General features: G+C 41.3%; 1 protein-coding gene across 12 annotated transcripts in view; it reads left to right on the top strand.

Annotated features, from left to right (window-relative positions):
* The window catches only part of NTF3 (neurotrophin 3), a 160557-nt gene extending 145847 nt beyond the window's left edge, over positions 1-14710 (top strand). For all 12 annotated transcript variants that reach the window (XM_077468555.1, XM_077468561.1, XM_077468566.1 and 9 more), the window contains one exon: positions 13087-14710. In XM_077468555.1, coding sequence (XP_077324681.1) covers positions 13087-13899 — 813 coding nt within the window. In that variant the 3' untranslated portion in view covers positions 13900-14710. The remainder of the gene's footprint in view (positions 1-13086) is intronic.
* The last annotated feature ends 2360 nt before the right edge of the window (positions 14711-17070 follow it).

The following is a 17070-nucleotide window of genomic DNA, read 5'->3' as shown; positions in this document are numbered from 1 at the left end:
GGGGTTCCCCCTAAATATCCATAACCAGACCCTTCAGGTCTGGTATGGATATTAAGGGGAACCCCGCGTCAAATTTAAAAAAAAATTGACGTGGGGTTCCCCCTAAAAATCCATACCAGACCCTTTATCCGAGCACGCAACCTGGCAGGCCGCAGGAAAAGAGGGGGGGACGAGAGAGCGGCCCCCCCTCCCTCCTGAAGCGTACCAGGCCACATGCCCTCAACATTGGGAGGATGCTTTGGGGGACTGTGACCCCTCAAAGCACCTTGTCCCCATGTTGATGAGGACAAGGGCCTCATCCCCACAACCCTGGCCGGTGGTTGTGGAGGTCTGCGGGCGGGGGGCTTATCAGAATCTGGAAGCCCCCTTTAACAAGGGGACCCCCAGATCCCGGCCCCCCCCTGTTTGAAATGGTAAGGGGGTACAAAAGTACCCCTACCATTTCACAAAGAAAGTGTAAAAAATGGTTAAATAAAACAAACACACTTTTGAAAAATTCCTTTCCTCTGATGTAACGGAAACCTGCCTGTGTTACATCAGAGGGGTGCGGGTCACTCCTACGTCACAGGGAACCCCGGGTTTCCCCTTGCGTCAGAGGGGGGCGGGGTCAGGTGACGGGTGGCCCCGCCCTCCGTATATAAGAAACGTCAGCCGCCGGAATGCCTGCAGTGTCTCCGTGGAGGAGACAGAAGAAGGATGGAGGATCGCTGCGCTGGATGAGATGAGACATCGCTGGAGAGATGACCGTCCGTCGCTGGATAGCAAGAGTGGATTACCGCCGCTGGAATCTTTTTTTTATTTTTTTATTTTTAATAAAGGAATTTTTCAAAAGTGTGTTTGTTTTATTTAACCATTTTTTACACTTTCTTTGTGAAATGGTAGGGGTACTTTTGTACCCCCTTACCATTTCAAACAGGGGGGGCGGGATCTGGGGGTCCCCTTGTTAAAGGGGGCTTCCAAATTCTGATAAGCCCCCCGCCCGCAGACCTCCACAACCACCGGCCAGGGTTGTGGGGATGAGGCCCTTGTCCTCATCAACATGGGGACAAGGTGCTTTGAGGGGTCACAGACCCCCAAAGCATCCTCCCAATGTTGAGGGCATGTGGCCTGGTACGGTTCAGGAGGGGGGGGGGCGCTCTCTCGTCCCCCCTCTTTTCCTGCGGCCTGCCAGGTTGCGTGCTCGGATAAAGGGTCTGGTATGGATTTTTAGGGGGAACCCCACGTCAATTGTTTTTTAAATTTGACGCGGGGTTCCCCTTAATATCCATACCAGACCTGAAGGGTCTGGTTATGGATATTTAGGGGGAACCCCACGTCAAATTTTTTCTTAAATTTGAGGCAGGGTTCCCCTTAATATCCATACCAGACCTGAAGGGCCTGGTAATTGAATTTGGGGGACCCCCACGCTTTTTTTTTTATTTATTTATTTATTTTTTTATCAATGACTTTTCAATGAGTGTTCTCTGTATTACGGAGCCGACAATTCATAATAGCTGCGAGTGATTTTAAAGGACTTTTTTTCCTGCATAAATGACACTTTGTGCAGGGACAATTCTAAGCACGGGAAACATGCGCCCCTTCACAGGCATATTATAGACAACCCCCCCTACGAAATTTAAAGGAATATTACACTTTTATTGTTTCACTTTAATCATTATTAAAATCACTGCTCCCGAAAAAACGTCAGTTTTTAAAACTTTTTTTTGCATTGATACATGTCCCCTGGGGCAGGACCCGGGTCCCCAAACACTTTTTAGGACAGTAACTTGCAGAATCTTTTCTCTCTGTCAAATCTTTTTTCTCTGTCGAATATTTTCTCTATATAATCTTGGACTAATAGAGGTAAGGTTAAGCACATTCGACCACAGGTTCTATAGACACAGATTGTTGTCAGAGTCATGTCGAATCTCCTATTCTATATCGAACTGTTGTAACAATGAAAACGAAAATAAAGCATTTATTTATGTCGGATCTTTCGTTTTTCGGATTTTGTGCTTTCGTTATCGTTTGTCAAAACGAAAACGAAAATAGCTGAAATTCGGACGAAAATGCATTCGGACGAAAACGAATGCACATGTCTAATAAATACAAAATATACAATCAGATTGCATACTGTATGGCCATCTTTATACTAGTACATAGGAGGGAATCGACAGAAACACTCAGCTGTCAAGCCCCGTTCATATCTCTGCACAGCGCAAACTCGCATTCCCAAATGCCTTTTTTTTTTTTAGGAGGTGGGGAGGTGCTTTGTAGCATTTTCACTCATCACACATAGGGCAGCCCACCCACCTGAATGGACTGCCCTACACACAGCAATCGCCCGCAAAGATGCTTCAGAATTCTTTTTTAGAGCAGAGCTTGGTGCGTTTTTTACAGTGATTTTTGGTGCAGTGCATTTCTGAAATGCAAGGAAATGCACAGATGTGAATGGAGCCTCTTGGTTCTTATCGTGTTATCGCACAAATTTCATTTTCAGGCCCCATTCACATTTTGTGTCAAGTTTTTCCCATGACATGCATATGGCAGCCTGCTGTGCTATATGTGGCTTAACCGCTTCCCGACAGCCTCACGCAGATATACTGCAGCAGAAAGGCATGTACAGGCACATTAATGTACCTGTACGTTGCCCTTTAAGAGGCGGCTTGCGCGTGCCCACCGGGAGCTCCGTGACCGTGATTGCAGCTCCCACGGACCCGATGTCTGCGGGGATACCCGCAATCGTCTCACGGTGAGGAAGAACGAGGAGATGCAGTGTCACTGTTCAGCTCTCCCTGTAATCGGAGCGCTGATCAGTGACGTGTCACATACAGCCCCTCCCCCCACAGTCAGAATCACTCCCTAGGACACACTTAACCCCTACAGCGCCACCTAGTGGTTAACCCCTTCACTGTCAGTGACATTTTTACAGTAATCAATGCAATTTTTTTTAGCATTGATCGGTGTATTAATGCCAATGGTCCCGAAAATGTGTCAAAATTGTCCAATGTGTCCGCCCTAATGTCGCAGTCATGATAAGAATCGCTGATCACCGCCATTACTAGTAAAAAAAAAAAAAAAATGATCAATAAAAATGGCATAAAAGTATCCCCTATTTTGTAGACTCTATAACTTTTGTGCAAACCAATCAATAAACGCTTATTGCTATTTTTTTTTTTTTTACCAAAAATATGTAGAAGAATATGTATCAGCCTAAACTGAGGAAAAAAATTTTTTTTAAATATTTTTGGGGGATATTTATTATAGCAAAAAGTAAAAAATAATGCGTTTTTTTTCAAAATTGGCACAATTTTTTTGTTTATAGTGCAAAAAATAAAAACTGCAGAGGGGATCACATACCACCAAAAGAAAGCTCTATTTGTGGGGAAAAAGGACGTCAATTTTGTTTGGGAGCCACGTCGCACGGCCGCGCAATTGTCAGTTAAAGCGACGCAGTGCAGAATCGCAAAAAGTGCTCTGGTCAGGAAGGGGGTAAATTCTTCCAGGGCTGAAGTGGTTAAGGGACATGTTGGCGTTTTGTGGGTTGCATGATTTTTACTGTGCGTTTTGCAGCATTTGCTATTTGTTTTGTTCACATGCCAAAATGTGGGCTTGCTTCTGTGTTTATTGTGTTGTTAACAATTAATGACACTGAAAGTGCAACTAGTAATTTTAGGTGTATAAAGGTGGCCATACACTATACAATCTGATTGTACAATCCACTTTAAATTCACCAAATTCCCAGCACCAAAAATCGCAGAACAAAAACTCTGCTCTAAATAAAAAGTTCTGAAGCTTCTTTGGGGCGATTGCTATGTGTAGGGTAGCCCATTCAAGTGGATGGGCTGCCCTATGTGTGATGAGTGAAAATGCTCCAAAACGCCTCCCCACCTCGCTAAAAAAAACGCATGTTGGAATGCGAGTTCCCGCTATGCAGAGATGTGAACGGACTTGACAGATGGGAGTGGACAGAAACACTCCCTTCTATGTACTTGTATAAAGATGGCCATACACTATGCAATCTGATTGTGTAATTAGTGAGAAGGGTGATCACCGATTGATTGCATTTCATTTAAAAAACATGCACCTGGGAATGGGAGGGTGGATGATGTAGGTTGTGTGTTAATGAGAGCCGCTGGCCAACTCCTTCCTGTGTCATGACCTAAAGTCTGTAAGGACGTAAGACAGAAGCAATAGATACTTTTGGAATCATGGATGTAGGACAGTAAGAAAGTCTGTAGATTTTATGGAAAGCTTTGATATTTTTGCAAAAAAGTACACAAATGCTATATTGGTACATAAGGGGGCTGGGATTTCGAAAAAAAAAAAAAAAGTGAACTTAGCCTTTAAAGTGACCCTCCATAAGCTGGCAGGAGATTATGACCAGCACTACCCTGTAGAAGAAGAAGAGGAATACTTACCTGTCTGGTGGGTGTTGAAGTAAATCATCTTTATCTTCATGACCCCCAGGAGCTGTTATCCAACACTTTGAGGTGTATAGGAAAATGTGTCTCCCGCCAAGTGGTGGTCTTTCTTCACACTACCCCACCACTGTGTCCTGTACTGATGCTGGGCCTGGTCCAGAGAACCACAGTGTGCGGCAAAGGATATCCTATGCAAAACACTTGAAAGTCCTGGATAACAATGGAGCCCAAAGTTTTATAAAGGGAGCTCCTATTTTTTTTACAAAGGGCTTTCGTCTAAAACCACCTTTAATTAACATTTTTGTTTTGTTACAGTGAACCTAGTAGTGCATATACAAGTTTGCATGAAAATATTTTGCCAATATCAAAATATACACACAGCCAAGAACTTGCAGGCTTCTGCAGCAGTAGATTTATGGTTTTGGTTATGTCATCTCTAAGCCAGCATCTCTATCAGGAAGTAAATGCTGACTCTTCAGTTTGATACCTGACAAAAATATGGTGATGGTGTTCTGTCAAAAGAGCCAACTCACCAAAATCTCTAATTACGTCACTTCCAGTGACTCTCCAGCAGCAGTAATTGCAGTTTTCGACGACGGCTGTTTTTCACAGAACACCGGCAGCGTATACACTATGGTACATGATATGAGTGGACATTGTTAGTCTGCCCGCTAGTAACCAACAACATGGCCGCCTCCAAGACGGCAACAACTTTTTTACTCCTTGACTGGTGTTCTGTGAAAACAGCCAAGTCGTTGTGTACCATAGTGCATACAATGCCTGTGTTCTGTGAAAATGGCCAAGTCGTGGTGTACCGTAGTGTATACACTGCCTGGGTTCTGTGAAAACGGCCAAGTCGTGGTGTACCGTAGTGTATACACTGCCTGGGTTCTGTGAAAACGGCCAAGTCGTGGTGTACCGTAGTGTATACACTGCCTGTGTTCTGTGAAAACGGCCAAGTCTTGGTGTACCGTAGTGTATACACTGCCAGCGTTCTGTGAAATCGGCCAAGTCGTGGTGTACCGTAGTGTATACACTGCCTGTGTTATGTGAAAACAGCCATGTCGTGGTGTACCGTAGTGTACAGCCTGTTAAGTGCCTCTCTTGTTTCTCCAGTAAAAGAAGTCCTGCAAGCAGCATCTTTGGAGCGGTGAAGGAGCAGTGTATACACCGCTCCTGCCCATGGAACTGAATGGGCACCGCTGCCGAACCACCGGCAAAGTGCCGTGGTTTAACCCTTTTTCATCCACTAACAATCCGCGGGTCATTTTAACCCTTTTTTGGCCGCTAGTGGGGGTTAAAACTGGCCTGCTAGCTGGTTAAAATGACCCGTGGCTTGTCAGTCCTGTCCAGTTTTCCCCTGCTAGACTACAGAACACCCTCCCCCTTATCTCCATAACATAGGGGGAGGTAATCTGTAGTTCCCTTGGAACAACATTTCTTGAAATTTCATTGCTGCAGAGGTCATTGTGTTGTCACTTCAACTTAGGAGTGTACTGAATGTCTGGCAGGTCAACTGGCATTTTTCTGTACCTTTTAGCATTTTTAAAGAGATGAAGCATTATGAAATGTGCATGCACTGCAAAGATGCACTAAATATTTTTAGACATACACTTTAATTTCAGTGTGCAAAATTGGAGAAAGTTTTCTAAATGCAGATTAATGTAATCACAGTCTCTCGTCTTATACACGTCCATCTGTGATCAGACTTCAGTGACAGCCCTGGTGAGCTGGTCCAAGAACACCCTGTGGACTTAATTACAAAAGCCTCTATTTCATGTGAACACCATAGGCAAAGCCTTGACTGAAGGCCTCAGTTCAGCTGAGGACGGCGACACAGGCAAGAGAATCATGTATTCTGATTTGAACCAGAGTGTTTTGCAAAATCTTCATATCTGCAATTGCTGGGTTGCTAAATTAAGCTTTGGCTCCTTTGGGGAAGCTGAACAATTTCAAAACTCCGATGTCACATTTTATCTCAGTCATTGAAGTTGCGGCAAATGTTGACATTCGTTAAGCCAGCTAACGTTTCTCTTTGTTTCATAAATATCCAAGGCCATTTAAGCTGCAAATTAAATTGTAAACAGGGATCGTAGGATTGCACAATACTTGGAAATGGGCCATGGGTGTTTTAGGGAGCTTTACAAAACAGATGTATTATGAAGAGGTAAAAATTTAATAAATGTATTGTTTATGCAACCTAAATGGGAACTTTTCAATTTCAAATGTATAAGTACATGTTTGATGTGAAAATTCTGTGAAGTCCAACTAAAATCACAAAAATAGAAGGACTGTGTACCAACAGTCTCCAGGTTGATTGGTACTATTACTTCTACCTTAGACCCCTTTACAATAGCAAACTGATCGGATCCACCTGTCAGCTTTTCAAGCATAATCCAATCAGATCCTCCAGGCTCCTCTATGGCACAGAGGGTGTCAACGGACACATGAACTGACATCCGATCCGATCTAAAAACAGACAGATAAGGGTCCATTCCACACCTGTCTGGCGGATCTGATCCGATGATAGTCAGGTGTAAATGGACAGATGGTCCATTTACACCTGACTACCCAAAGAGGAGAGTGAGCTGTGTCTGTGTTTACTCTGCATATGCAAAATGGATATGGTCTAGCCATTCACCTGCTCATCAGGAATGAGTGGACCGATTCCCTGCTGAGCAGGTGGACTCCAATGGAGTCTGCCCTGTGTGGAAGGGGCATTACTATAACAGCAGCTGTGCAGAACTGTGCAGTTCAATAGGCACTAGAGTAAGACCCAGTACCCTTAGTAATGTAACAGACCTGATCAGACACAACCCCTTCTGCAAGATACAAGTTGTGTGTTGAGAAGCGTGGCTGTTACTGAACGGTAACAAGGGTACCGGACTGTAAAGAGATAAGAAGACATGAGACCTTAATTGGGTTTAAAACTTATTGCTTGATATAAAGTAGTTACATAGTTGGTAAGGTTGAATAAAGACATCAGTCCATCCAGTTGAGCCTGTGTGGGTGTATAAGTTTGTGTCTATTTATGTCTACCATTTCCCACATCCCTGTTCATTGCTTTCACTAAACTGCCCATCTAAGAGTTTTATTCAAAATTATCGACACATCCTTACTTCTCTAACGGTAGAGAACTCCTTACGCAGATTAAGGTTAATCTGCTTCTCCAACTTCATTGAGTAGCTACGTGTCTTCTTAAGCGACCTGAGAATGAATAGTTTTTTCCCTATGCTGGAATCACCATTTAGATATTTGTATATTGCGATCATATCTCCTCTTAAGTGTTTCTTCTCCAGAGAGAAGATGGTTCAAATGGCAACTCTGTGTTGACCCAGCTGCTGCGTACATCACTGTCTCCACCCCTAGTTGCTGAAATAAGGACAAAGATCCATCCTCTGTGTGAAGCTGGGTACTCATGGCATTAGGCTAGACACTATTAACTGTAAGTACAGTCCTACATCGGGGAAGCCTTGCCATTACCAACCTCATTGCAAAGATTACAGGCATCTGCTGTAATGTTCAACCGAATCCATGCTTAGTAAATAAATAGAACCACGGTATACTGACTTTCTACTACAAACACAATCTCAAAGCCGAGATGGCGGCATGAGCACCTGAGAGCGGATTGAAAAATCGGCTCGGGTAAAGACACGCTGGATCCCTAGACAGGTAAGTGTCCTAATATTAAAAGTCAGTGGCTACAGTATTTGTAGCTGCTGGCTCCAGGCTCTGAGTGGCAGAGTGGATGATTTTTTTTTCTCTACTCAAAATGATAATTTAGTCCTTAAGATAAATTAATTTGCCAGCATGTACTACAAAATACATCATGCTACCCTTTCTGTGGTATGACTGCACAAATGAGATACAAAAAGCTGAACTCTGTAATAAAAAAAAGTACAAAGGTTAAATATTCATTAAGTCTAGTAGAGAAATGAGCTGTAAAACGTACCTCCTTTCTCGCTTTTGCAGGTTTCCATCGTGCACCAATTTTCTTTAACCACTTCATCCCCGGAAGAATTTACCCCCTTACTGACCAGAGCCCTTTTTGCGATCCGCACTGCGTCGCTTTAACTGACAATTGCGCAGTCATGCAACGTGGCTCCCAAACAAAATTGATGTCCTTTTTTCCCCACAAATAGAGCTTTCTTTTGGTGGTATTTGATCACCCCTGCGGTTTTTATTTTTTGCGCTATAAACAAAAAAACAAGAGAGACCATTTTTTAAAAAATCGCATTATTTTTTTACATTTTGCTATAATAAATATCCTCCAAAAATATATAAAAGATTTTTTTCCTCAGTTTAGACCAATAAGTATTCTTCTACATATTTTTGATAAAAAAATAAAAAATCGCAATAAGCGTTTATTGATTGGTTTGCGCAAAAGTTATAGCGTTTACAAAATAGGGGATAGTTTTATGGCATTTTTATTCATTCTATTAATTATTTTTTCTACTAGTAATGGCGGCGATCAGCGATTTTTATCATGACTGCGACATTATGGCGGACAAATCAGACATTTTTGACACATTTTTGGGACCATTGTCATTTATACAACAATCAGTGCTATACAAATGCACTGATTCCTGTGTAAATGACACTGGCAGTGAAGGGGTTAACCACTAGGGGGCAGTGTAGTGGTTAAGTGTGCCCTGGGAAGTGTTTCTAACTGTGGGAGTGCGGGGCTACGTGTGACATGTCACTGATCTTTGCTCCCGATCACAGGGAGCAGAGATCAGTGACACTGTCACTAGGCAGACCGGAGAGATGCCTGTTTACACAAGCATCTTCCCGTTTTTCCTCTCAGGCGATTGCGGGTATCCCCGTGGTGATCGAGTCCACAGGACCCACGACCCGACTCATGGAGCTTGCTGCTGGCGGCATGCGTGCGCCCGCTGGCCGCCTCTTAAAGGGCCACATACAGGAGGTAGTTAGTTTTCCTGTATGAGCCCTTCTGCCGACATATATCGGCGTGAGGCAGTCGGCAAGTGGTTAATGTTCCGCGTTGTAGTAGGCATTTGCAGTTCACATATAAAATTAAGGACTATGCGCCTTGCATTGTATGTGATGGCATCAGAGTGCAACAGCTGGCCAGGGCACCTTAGGAAATAGGCTTCAGAGGAAGATGGAGGAATCCTGGCAGAACAAAGAGTGAGTCTAATCCTCCACCTCTAGACTTACCAAACATTTAATCCTTGCAGTGCAGGGAGGCCCCAATGCAAGTTTTTTTTTTTTCTGGTGCCTGTCGGAGTGGTGCTTTAGGCATATGGTATTTAATAAAAGGATTATTCAGGTTTAGGAAAGCCAAACTTAGCTTTGGGGGATTCAAAAACATGATACTTGTGGAAAAGAATCTTTAGGAGGAGTGACAATGAATCTGGTTTAATTGCTGTGTCTTAAATTTCACACAAACATTGTGTTACATTTGTATATATATATATATATATATATATATATATATATATATATATATATATATATATATATATATATATATATATACACAATTAAATACCTTATTTTACCAAAATCTTTCCTTTCCGCTCTCACTTCCTCGCAAAGGCTGAGTTTTTAGTGGGTTACAGCCCTCATCTCAGCCTCAACACTCTCTACTGACAGCTTGTGAAGTGCAAACAGGAGGGATTTAAGGCGATTTGATGCCATTAATACTTAAATAATTAAATTAACTAAAAACATTTCACTCTCCCTAACAAACCCCAAGAACAAAAATATAATTGATTTCTGCTTACCAGCCCTCAGGTGTGTTGACAGCATTTTTCTCCCTTTATTTCCACCTGGTAACCCTATCAGTCCTGTTCTAGGGTTACAACACTCACTCGACTCTGTCTATGGAGGAGCAACGTTTTCACCCTAGGGCAGAACTACAGAGCACTTCCTCTCTGTTCATCTCCATAACATGGGGGGGGGGGGTGTATGTTTTGTAATCTCAACACACTTGTTGATAACATTGTTTAACAAGAGACTGCAGGGTACACAGAATATAGGATAAAACTGAATTTGTGGCAGGACTAATGCCGCGTACACATGACCGGACTTTTCAACATCAAAGGTCCGACGGAACGATTCCGGCAGACCATTCGATCGTGTGTGGGCTGCAGCGGACTTTTGATTTGCAAAAGTCTGACAGACTTTAGAAATGGAACATGTTTCAAATTTTTCCGCCGGAACTCCGCTGGACCCAGTTCCTACCGAGAAATCTGCTCGTGTGTATGCTAGTCCGACGGACATAAATCGACGCGAGGGCAGCTATTGGCTACTGCCTATGAACTTCCTTATTCTAGTCCAGTCGTACATCATCACGTTCGAATCCGTCGGACTTTAGTGTGATTGTGTGTGGCCAAGTCCGTTCATTCTGAAAGTCTGTCAGAACTCTGCCAGAACTCCATCGAATGTCTGTCGGACCTAGTCCCTCGAAAAGTCTGGTCGTGTGTACGCGGCATTACAGGTATTTTTGCACTTATCGAACAGATTTAACAAAACACTTTTAAGCCCCATACACACTATCAGATTTTCTGCTGGTTTTTGTCTTCAGATTTACCAAAACCATGTAGTACAAGGGCCTGCCTGATTGCATACACATTGAAACGCCTAACATTTGACCTTATATTATATGGTTTTGGTAAATCTGAAGACAAAAACCAGCAGAAAATCTGATAGTGTGTATGGGGCTTTAATGGTATATTTAACAGACCAAAAGAGAGCAAATAAGAGAAATCTATTGTTGAGGTATTCATACACATTGGATGAAATGTATAAATGTATGTATAGCCTTTTTTTTTTTGGTTAGAGATATGCTTTATGTAAATACTCTAAAATGTGTGCTAAGGTTTTAAAAACATTGCTTTAATATCCAACATGCAATTATATAAGTACATCTTATATAAGTACATCTGTGTATCCATATTTGCACATTAGTGCTATACAGTGGTTGCGCTTTACCGGTCTTTCTCACTATGCAAGTCTATAAGTCATCCAACTCATTGAAAACAATGTACTCCCCACATGGCTGATATTCCTGCTTGAGGTTAATTTTCACATTTCCAGATTTAATGCAATAACATAAATATAAAAATAAAAACACGCTTATAAGAATGATAGTGTTTTATTCCTGCACTACCACTGGTGATCTATCAAATGTCAAGGGCTGCTGCTACTACCGGAATGGATCACACCGTATCCACTTAATATGAAACTAAAGATATGTTGGTATTGCGCTGCCCCTACCCTCGGAGGGTTATTTAATATAGGGGCAGCGCAATACCAACATATCTTTAGTTACGCTTATAAGAATGTAACACTCACATCAAAAGAAACATATTTGTACTGTACGTAGACACTGAAAACCTCAGAATGAGTTTGATGATAATACAACTTACTGTACTTGAAAGCCCAACTCTAGTATCCTTATAACAAGCCACAGTCTTCTTCCCCTACTTCCTGAACACTTCCCAACATATTGTTTAATTTGCCAAAACTGCCCAAATATCAGAAAAATGTGTTTAAACGTGTTACATGATCATCTCTAATTTACCCCTGCCCCAGCAGAGCTGCATGAGTTGGGTTAAAAAACACTTCTAACCCCTGACGTTTGGAGTTGACTTAGCCCCTGTACACACGGTCGGAGATTTCAACAACCAAATCCGTCGGATTTTCTCCGTCGGATTTTGTCCTTCGGATCTTGTCCGAAACTGTTGCATACACACGGTCGGACTAAGTTGTCAAAAAATCCGATCTTTCAGAACGTGATGACGTAATTTCGTTACGATGGGACTACATTCAGGCTGGTAGCCAATAGCTTTGATGTAGGAATTTGATCTGAGCATGCGTGGCACTTGGTCGGATCAAAATTCGCTACACATGATCGGAGTATGTCCGACCGGCCCAGTTGGTCGGGAAATATTTCCAACATGCTGGGAAATTGGGTCCAACGGATATTCCGACGGAATCAGTCCGATGCATACCACACACAGTCAGATTATCCGACGACACGGTCCGATAGGACACATATTGACGGATTCTCCGACCGTGTGTACAAGGGCTAAGAGTTGACTAATGAGAGTTGTCTAAACAACTACCTTGCCTTATATGTAATGCACTGACAGTGCTTCAGGGAGCCATCAAAAAACGTTGTTAGTTGGTTCCAGGGGCAGAGAGTAGGTGGGATCGCATATCGCCTGCAGTCCATAGGATTAATAGAGGTGTGCCCGTGATGACCAGGGCCAAGAGGTGTCATCCAATCAGGAATTGGGAGCGGCAGGAGGGGAGCACTCATTTTGGAGGCTATTGGGGCTCAAAAAAAAAGACGTTTAGGTTTCATTTTACATGGTTTACTAATGTTTTAAGCTGAATATAGTGTAGATTCAGAAAACCTCAGTTTTGTTTCTTATTTTTGTTCTGAGATTGACAAAAATGTATTTCTGTCATATAATCCTTAAAGTGAGCTTGTCAGGATAGAAATATTGAGCTTGTCAGTGTAACTTTTTTTAAAAGGTGCAAGTTCCAGGGTATGGTAGGCTAAGATTTCAGATTTTCATAGTGCATGTTTGTTCCAGGACAGCGACATAGTAGGTAGGAAAGCCAGAATTAAATGATAGCTATATAAAAAAGTCATTTTGTTTTATTCTTGAAAAATCCTGATTAAAATATGTTTTTTTCTTTTTAGATCTTACAGGTGAATAAGGTGATGTCCATCCTGTTCTGTGTGATGTTTCTTCCTTGTCTTTGTGGCATCCACGCTACCACCATGGATAAGAGTAATTTGCCCGAAAACTCAATGAATTCTTTCTTTATAAAGCTCATGCAAGCCGACCTTGTAAAAAATAAAGCTTCCAAACAGGTGGCCAACACCAAGGAAAACCACCAGCAAAATACAATACCAAAGACAGAAATCCTTGTTGACTTGGATATGGTTGATGACAGCCTTGAAAGTGGGAAATCAGACTTTCAGCCGGTCCACTCATTGGAAGCAGAACTATTTAAGCATCAGCGTCAGAGACGTTATAATTCGCCGCGCGTGCTCTTGAGCGGCAACTTACCCATGGAACCTCCACCCTTGTATCTAATGGATGACTTTGTGGGACACTCTCCCTCAACAAACAGGACGTCACGGAGGAAAAGGTCCGCAGAGCACAGTGGCCACCGGGGAGAATTTTCTGTGTGCGACAGTGAGAGCTTATGGGTCACAGACAAGTCGAATGCCGTTGACATTCGGGGGCACCAAGTAACTGTTTTAGGGGAAATTAAGACTGGCAATTCACTGGTCAAACAATATTTTTACGAGACAAGATGTAAGGATCCCATGCCGGTCAAAAATGGATGTCGGGGCATTGACGAAAAAAGCTGGAATTCTCAATGTAAAGCATCCCAAACTCATGTCCGGGCATTGACTTCTGAAAACAAAATGGTGGGATGGAGGTGGATCAGGATAGACACAGCTTGCGTTTGCGCATTATCAAGGAAAATCAGGAGAACATAGCTTCAACTTTTCACTATATAAATTATTACTTTAAATTATATAGTATGCATGTAGCATATAAATGTTTATATTGTTTATATATTATAAGATGTTCTTATTTATTAAATTTCAGCAAACTTATATAAGCTTTATCTCCCCTCCAAACAGATCCTAAGGTCTGTGCCTTATGTCGGGCATTTCTTAAAACAAACAAAAAGAAAAGTACACTTCTGATTCCACTGCGAGCAGTATATATGACCCAAAAACTATATGTCAGTATTTGTCATACAGTATTTTCTTTGCCAGTGACTGTCTTTTCAGACTTTTCAAATTCAACTATATCAAAGATGTATAAATTGTATGCACATTATATTCAATTTCAATATATTTTACCTCGATAATTAAAAAAAGTAATATTAAAAAGAAAATACAAGTTCCATTGCAAAACAAATGGTAAGATTCCAGTGATGTTATACATTACTTATTTTGCTCTTTTGTATATATAAGATTTTGTTTTATCTACATAGACTTTTTATAATTTTGGATTTCTAAAAAATTGTGCATTTTTAGCCCGAGATGCTATTGTTGATGGAATTTGCTATAAAGTGGGTCACGTTACTGCCAAGCTTAACTACCTTAGAAGAATTAAAAATAAATAAACAGTATATATATATATATATATGTGAAAAATGATCCTAGAAAAAGAAAGATGTTAAATTTGCCACAGTACATATTAAGAGCATATTCTTAAAATATTATTTTTGGGCTTTTAGATTTGAAAATGTCATTTGGACTGTACTTTTAAACATGCATAAAAACGGTTATTTTGCAATTCTGCTTTGAAATTTTTGCAACAGGTGTCTACAAAAGTCTTGTTCACACTGAATGCATCGGGAAACACAAGAACATGTTCACCTATGGGTGGTAATGAGATCATTTTGATAGATCCAATAACTAATTTGAATAGAAAAAGGTGTCTCAGAATAGGCAAAATTTGAGACCTGATCATTTTCTGCTCTAGTTAAGTAACATTTTAAGATCTTGACCTTTCCTCAGCTTGTGACTGGACAGTGAAAGTAGAAGCAGCAGACGGATGAGGTTATCTTTTTATCACTCTACCCTCTTCTGCTATGACCTTAGATATTTTTACTAGGTTGTGAGCTCTGAAGCACAACTGACTGGCTCCATGTGATCCTAGCCTGTGACTGGACAGTGAAAGGAGAAGCAGCACTGCGATGAGCCCATCTCTTCATCACACTACTTTCTCCTTTTATCAGACTGCTTCCTGTCAAAACATGAATTGATTTAATGCTTGTGCTGCTTCTCCCTCTCCCAGTCTGAGCACTGCTGTACAGGGACTGCAAGAGGCTGATACAAAGTCAAGCTTAGGTACATAGACTGCTCAAATAAATAGACTGCTCATAAAAGTAAATCCTGAAGAATTAATTAACCCCTCTGGCGGTATTCCCGAGTCTGGCTTGGGGTGGAAGTTTTACACCAAAAGCGGTAACTCCGAGCCAGACTCGGGACCACATCACTGAATCCAGGAGGAGGTTTATATATCTTCTCCCTTGGATCCAGCGATGTCCCCGCACTGTACGAGCGGCTCATCCTCCGCTCGATTCATCACGGAGCCGATCTCCGTTCCCTGCGAGCGTTCTGATGCACGGGGACGGAGATCGGCGCCAAATTCAAAAAATAAAACACACAGTATACATACAGTATAATGTAATCGTACAGATTACATTGCTGTATGTAATTATTTCACATCCCCTTTGTCCCTAGTGGTCTGCCCAGTGTTCTGCATGCAGTTTTATATTATAAAAACTGTTCTTTATGCCTGGAAACTGGAGATTGTCCATAGCAACCAAAACTGTCCCTTTACATCAAAAATGATTTTAGACCAGCTAGAAAACAGCGATAATAAATTTGAATCACTCGCAGAATTGAGCGATAGCGATTTATGGGGAGATCCATCATCAAATACTGAAAAGTAATGACAGTGAACATTCTGCAACTGAGCAAATTTCAGTGTTTTTGATTTGATTACATTATTGAATAATTTTTATTATTGTTATATTATTATTTGGTATAATTATTTATAGTTATTTATTATATTATAATTTATGATTTCGTTTCTCAAACTTTATCATACCCGGGATGTCTGCTAGACTCTGGTTTGGACAGATTTAAGTAAATTATAAAACACCAAATTTTTATGCAAAATAATTGTACCACTTTTAGCACCTAAAATCCGAAATAATCATACCGCCAGGGAGGTTAATACAGAGTTGCAATAATGTGTGCCCTGTATATCTGCTTTAATATAAAGGTCCTAAATAAGTGCTAAGGATAGGTTGTACTTTGGTTAGGGTTTTTTGGCCACAAGTAGCACACCTAGTGTCCACAAATGATTAAATGTTTTATATACTGAAAATATATATATATACTATGCTTCAACCTGAGCCTTCATTAGGTTGTTATACTCATCCTGATCATCCATATTTGTATAGTAATCCCGGTAGCTCAGCAGACATTCATTTAGGCCTCATTATTTTCTTTAGGTGTTTCTATCATATACAGTATATGTTTTTGTTGTGAAATTCATGACTTCTAGTGATAGTCCAGGTTGTTCCTATCCTGGAGTCCCAGCCACAAATTTTTTTTTTTTTAAGTCAGCAGCTACAAAACACTGTAGCTGCTGGCTTTTAATAAGGACACTTACCTGTCCAGGGAGCCCACAATGTGATCCCCCCCCCCCCCCCCCGAGGCCAATCTGTTCATTGGATCGGGTGCAGCCACTGCCATTATATGGGAAACTGGCAGTGGAGCCCTGCGGCTTCACTGCCGTTTCCTACTGCACATGGGTGAGTCGCTTATCACTTTGTGAATGGCCAGCTTGTCTTCTGGGACACTCAGAGGTACTCCCCATTTATACACTACATCTACGGGCCTTCCTTTATCTATATTATTTTTAATTTTAAAACTCTCCACATTTTTAATAAGAAATGTCTTTTGACATTGAAATGTATTAAGTACCTAGATATCCACATCTTTAAAGCAATTATAAACCCAAAGCAAACATTTATTATTTTGTGATGGCTGCATACATTTTTTTTTTTATGCTTTCTTTCTTTTATTTTCACCTGGTGAGCCTGCTAGTAAAGGATAAAAAAAAAATGTGCATAAAGG

The sequence above is a fragment of the Lithobates pipiens genome, unplaced genomic scaffold (assembly GCF_037356315.1).
Source record: "Lithobates pipiens isolate NorthernLeopardFrog02 unplaced genomic scaffold, aLitPip1_a1.2 Scaffold_8, whole genome shotgun sequence".
Classification (NCBI taxonomy): domain Eukaryota; kingdom Metazoa; phylum Chordata; class Amphibia; order Anura; family Ranidae; genus Lithobates; species Lithobates pipiens.
This window is presented reverse-complemented; position numbering and strand designations above follow the sequence as displayed.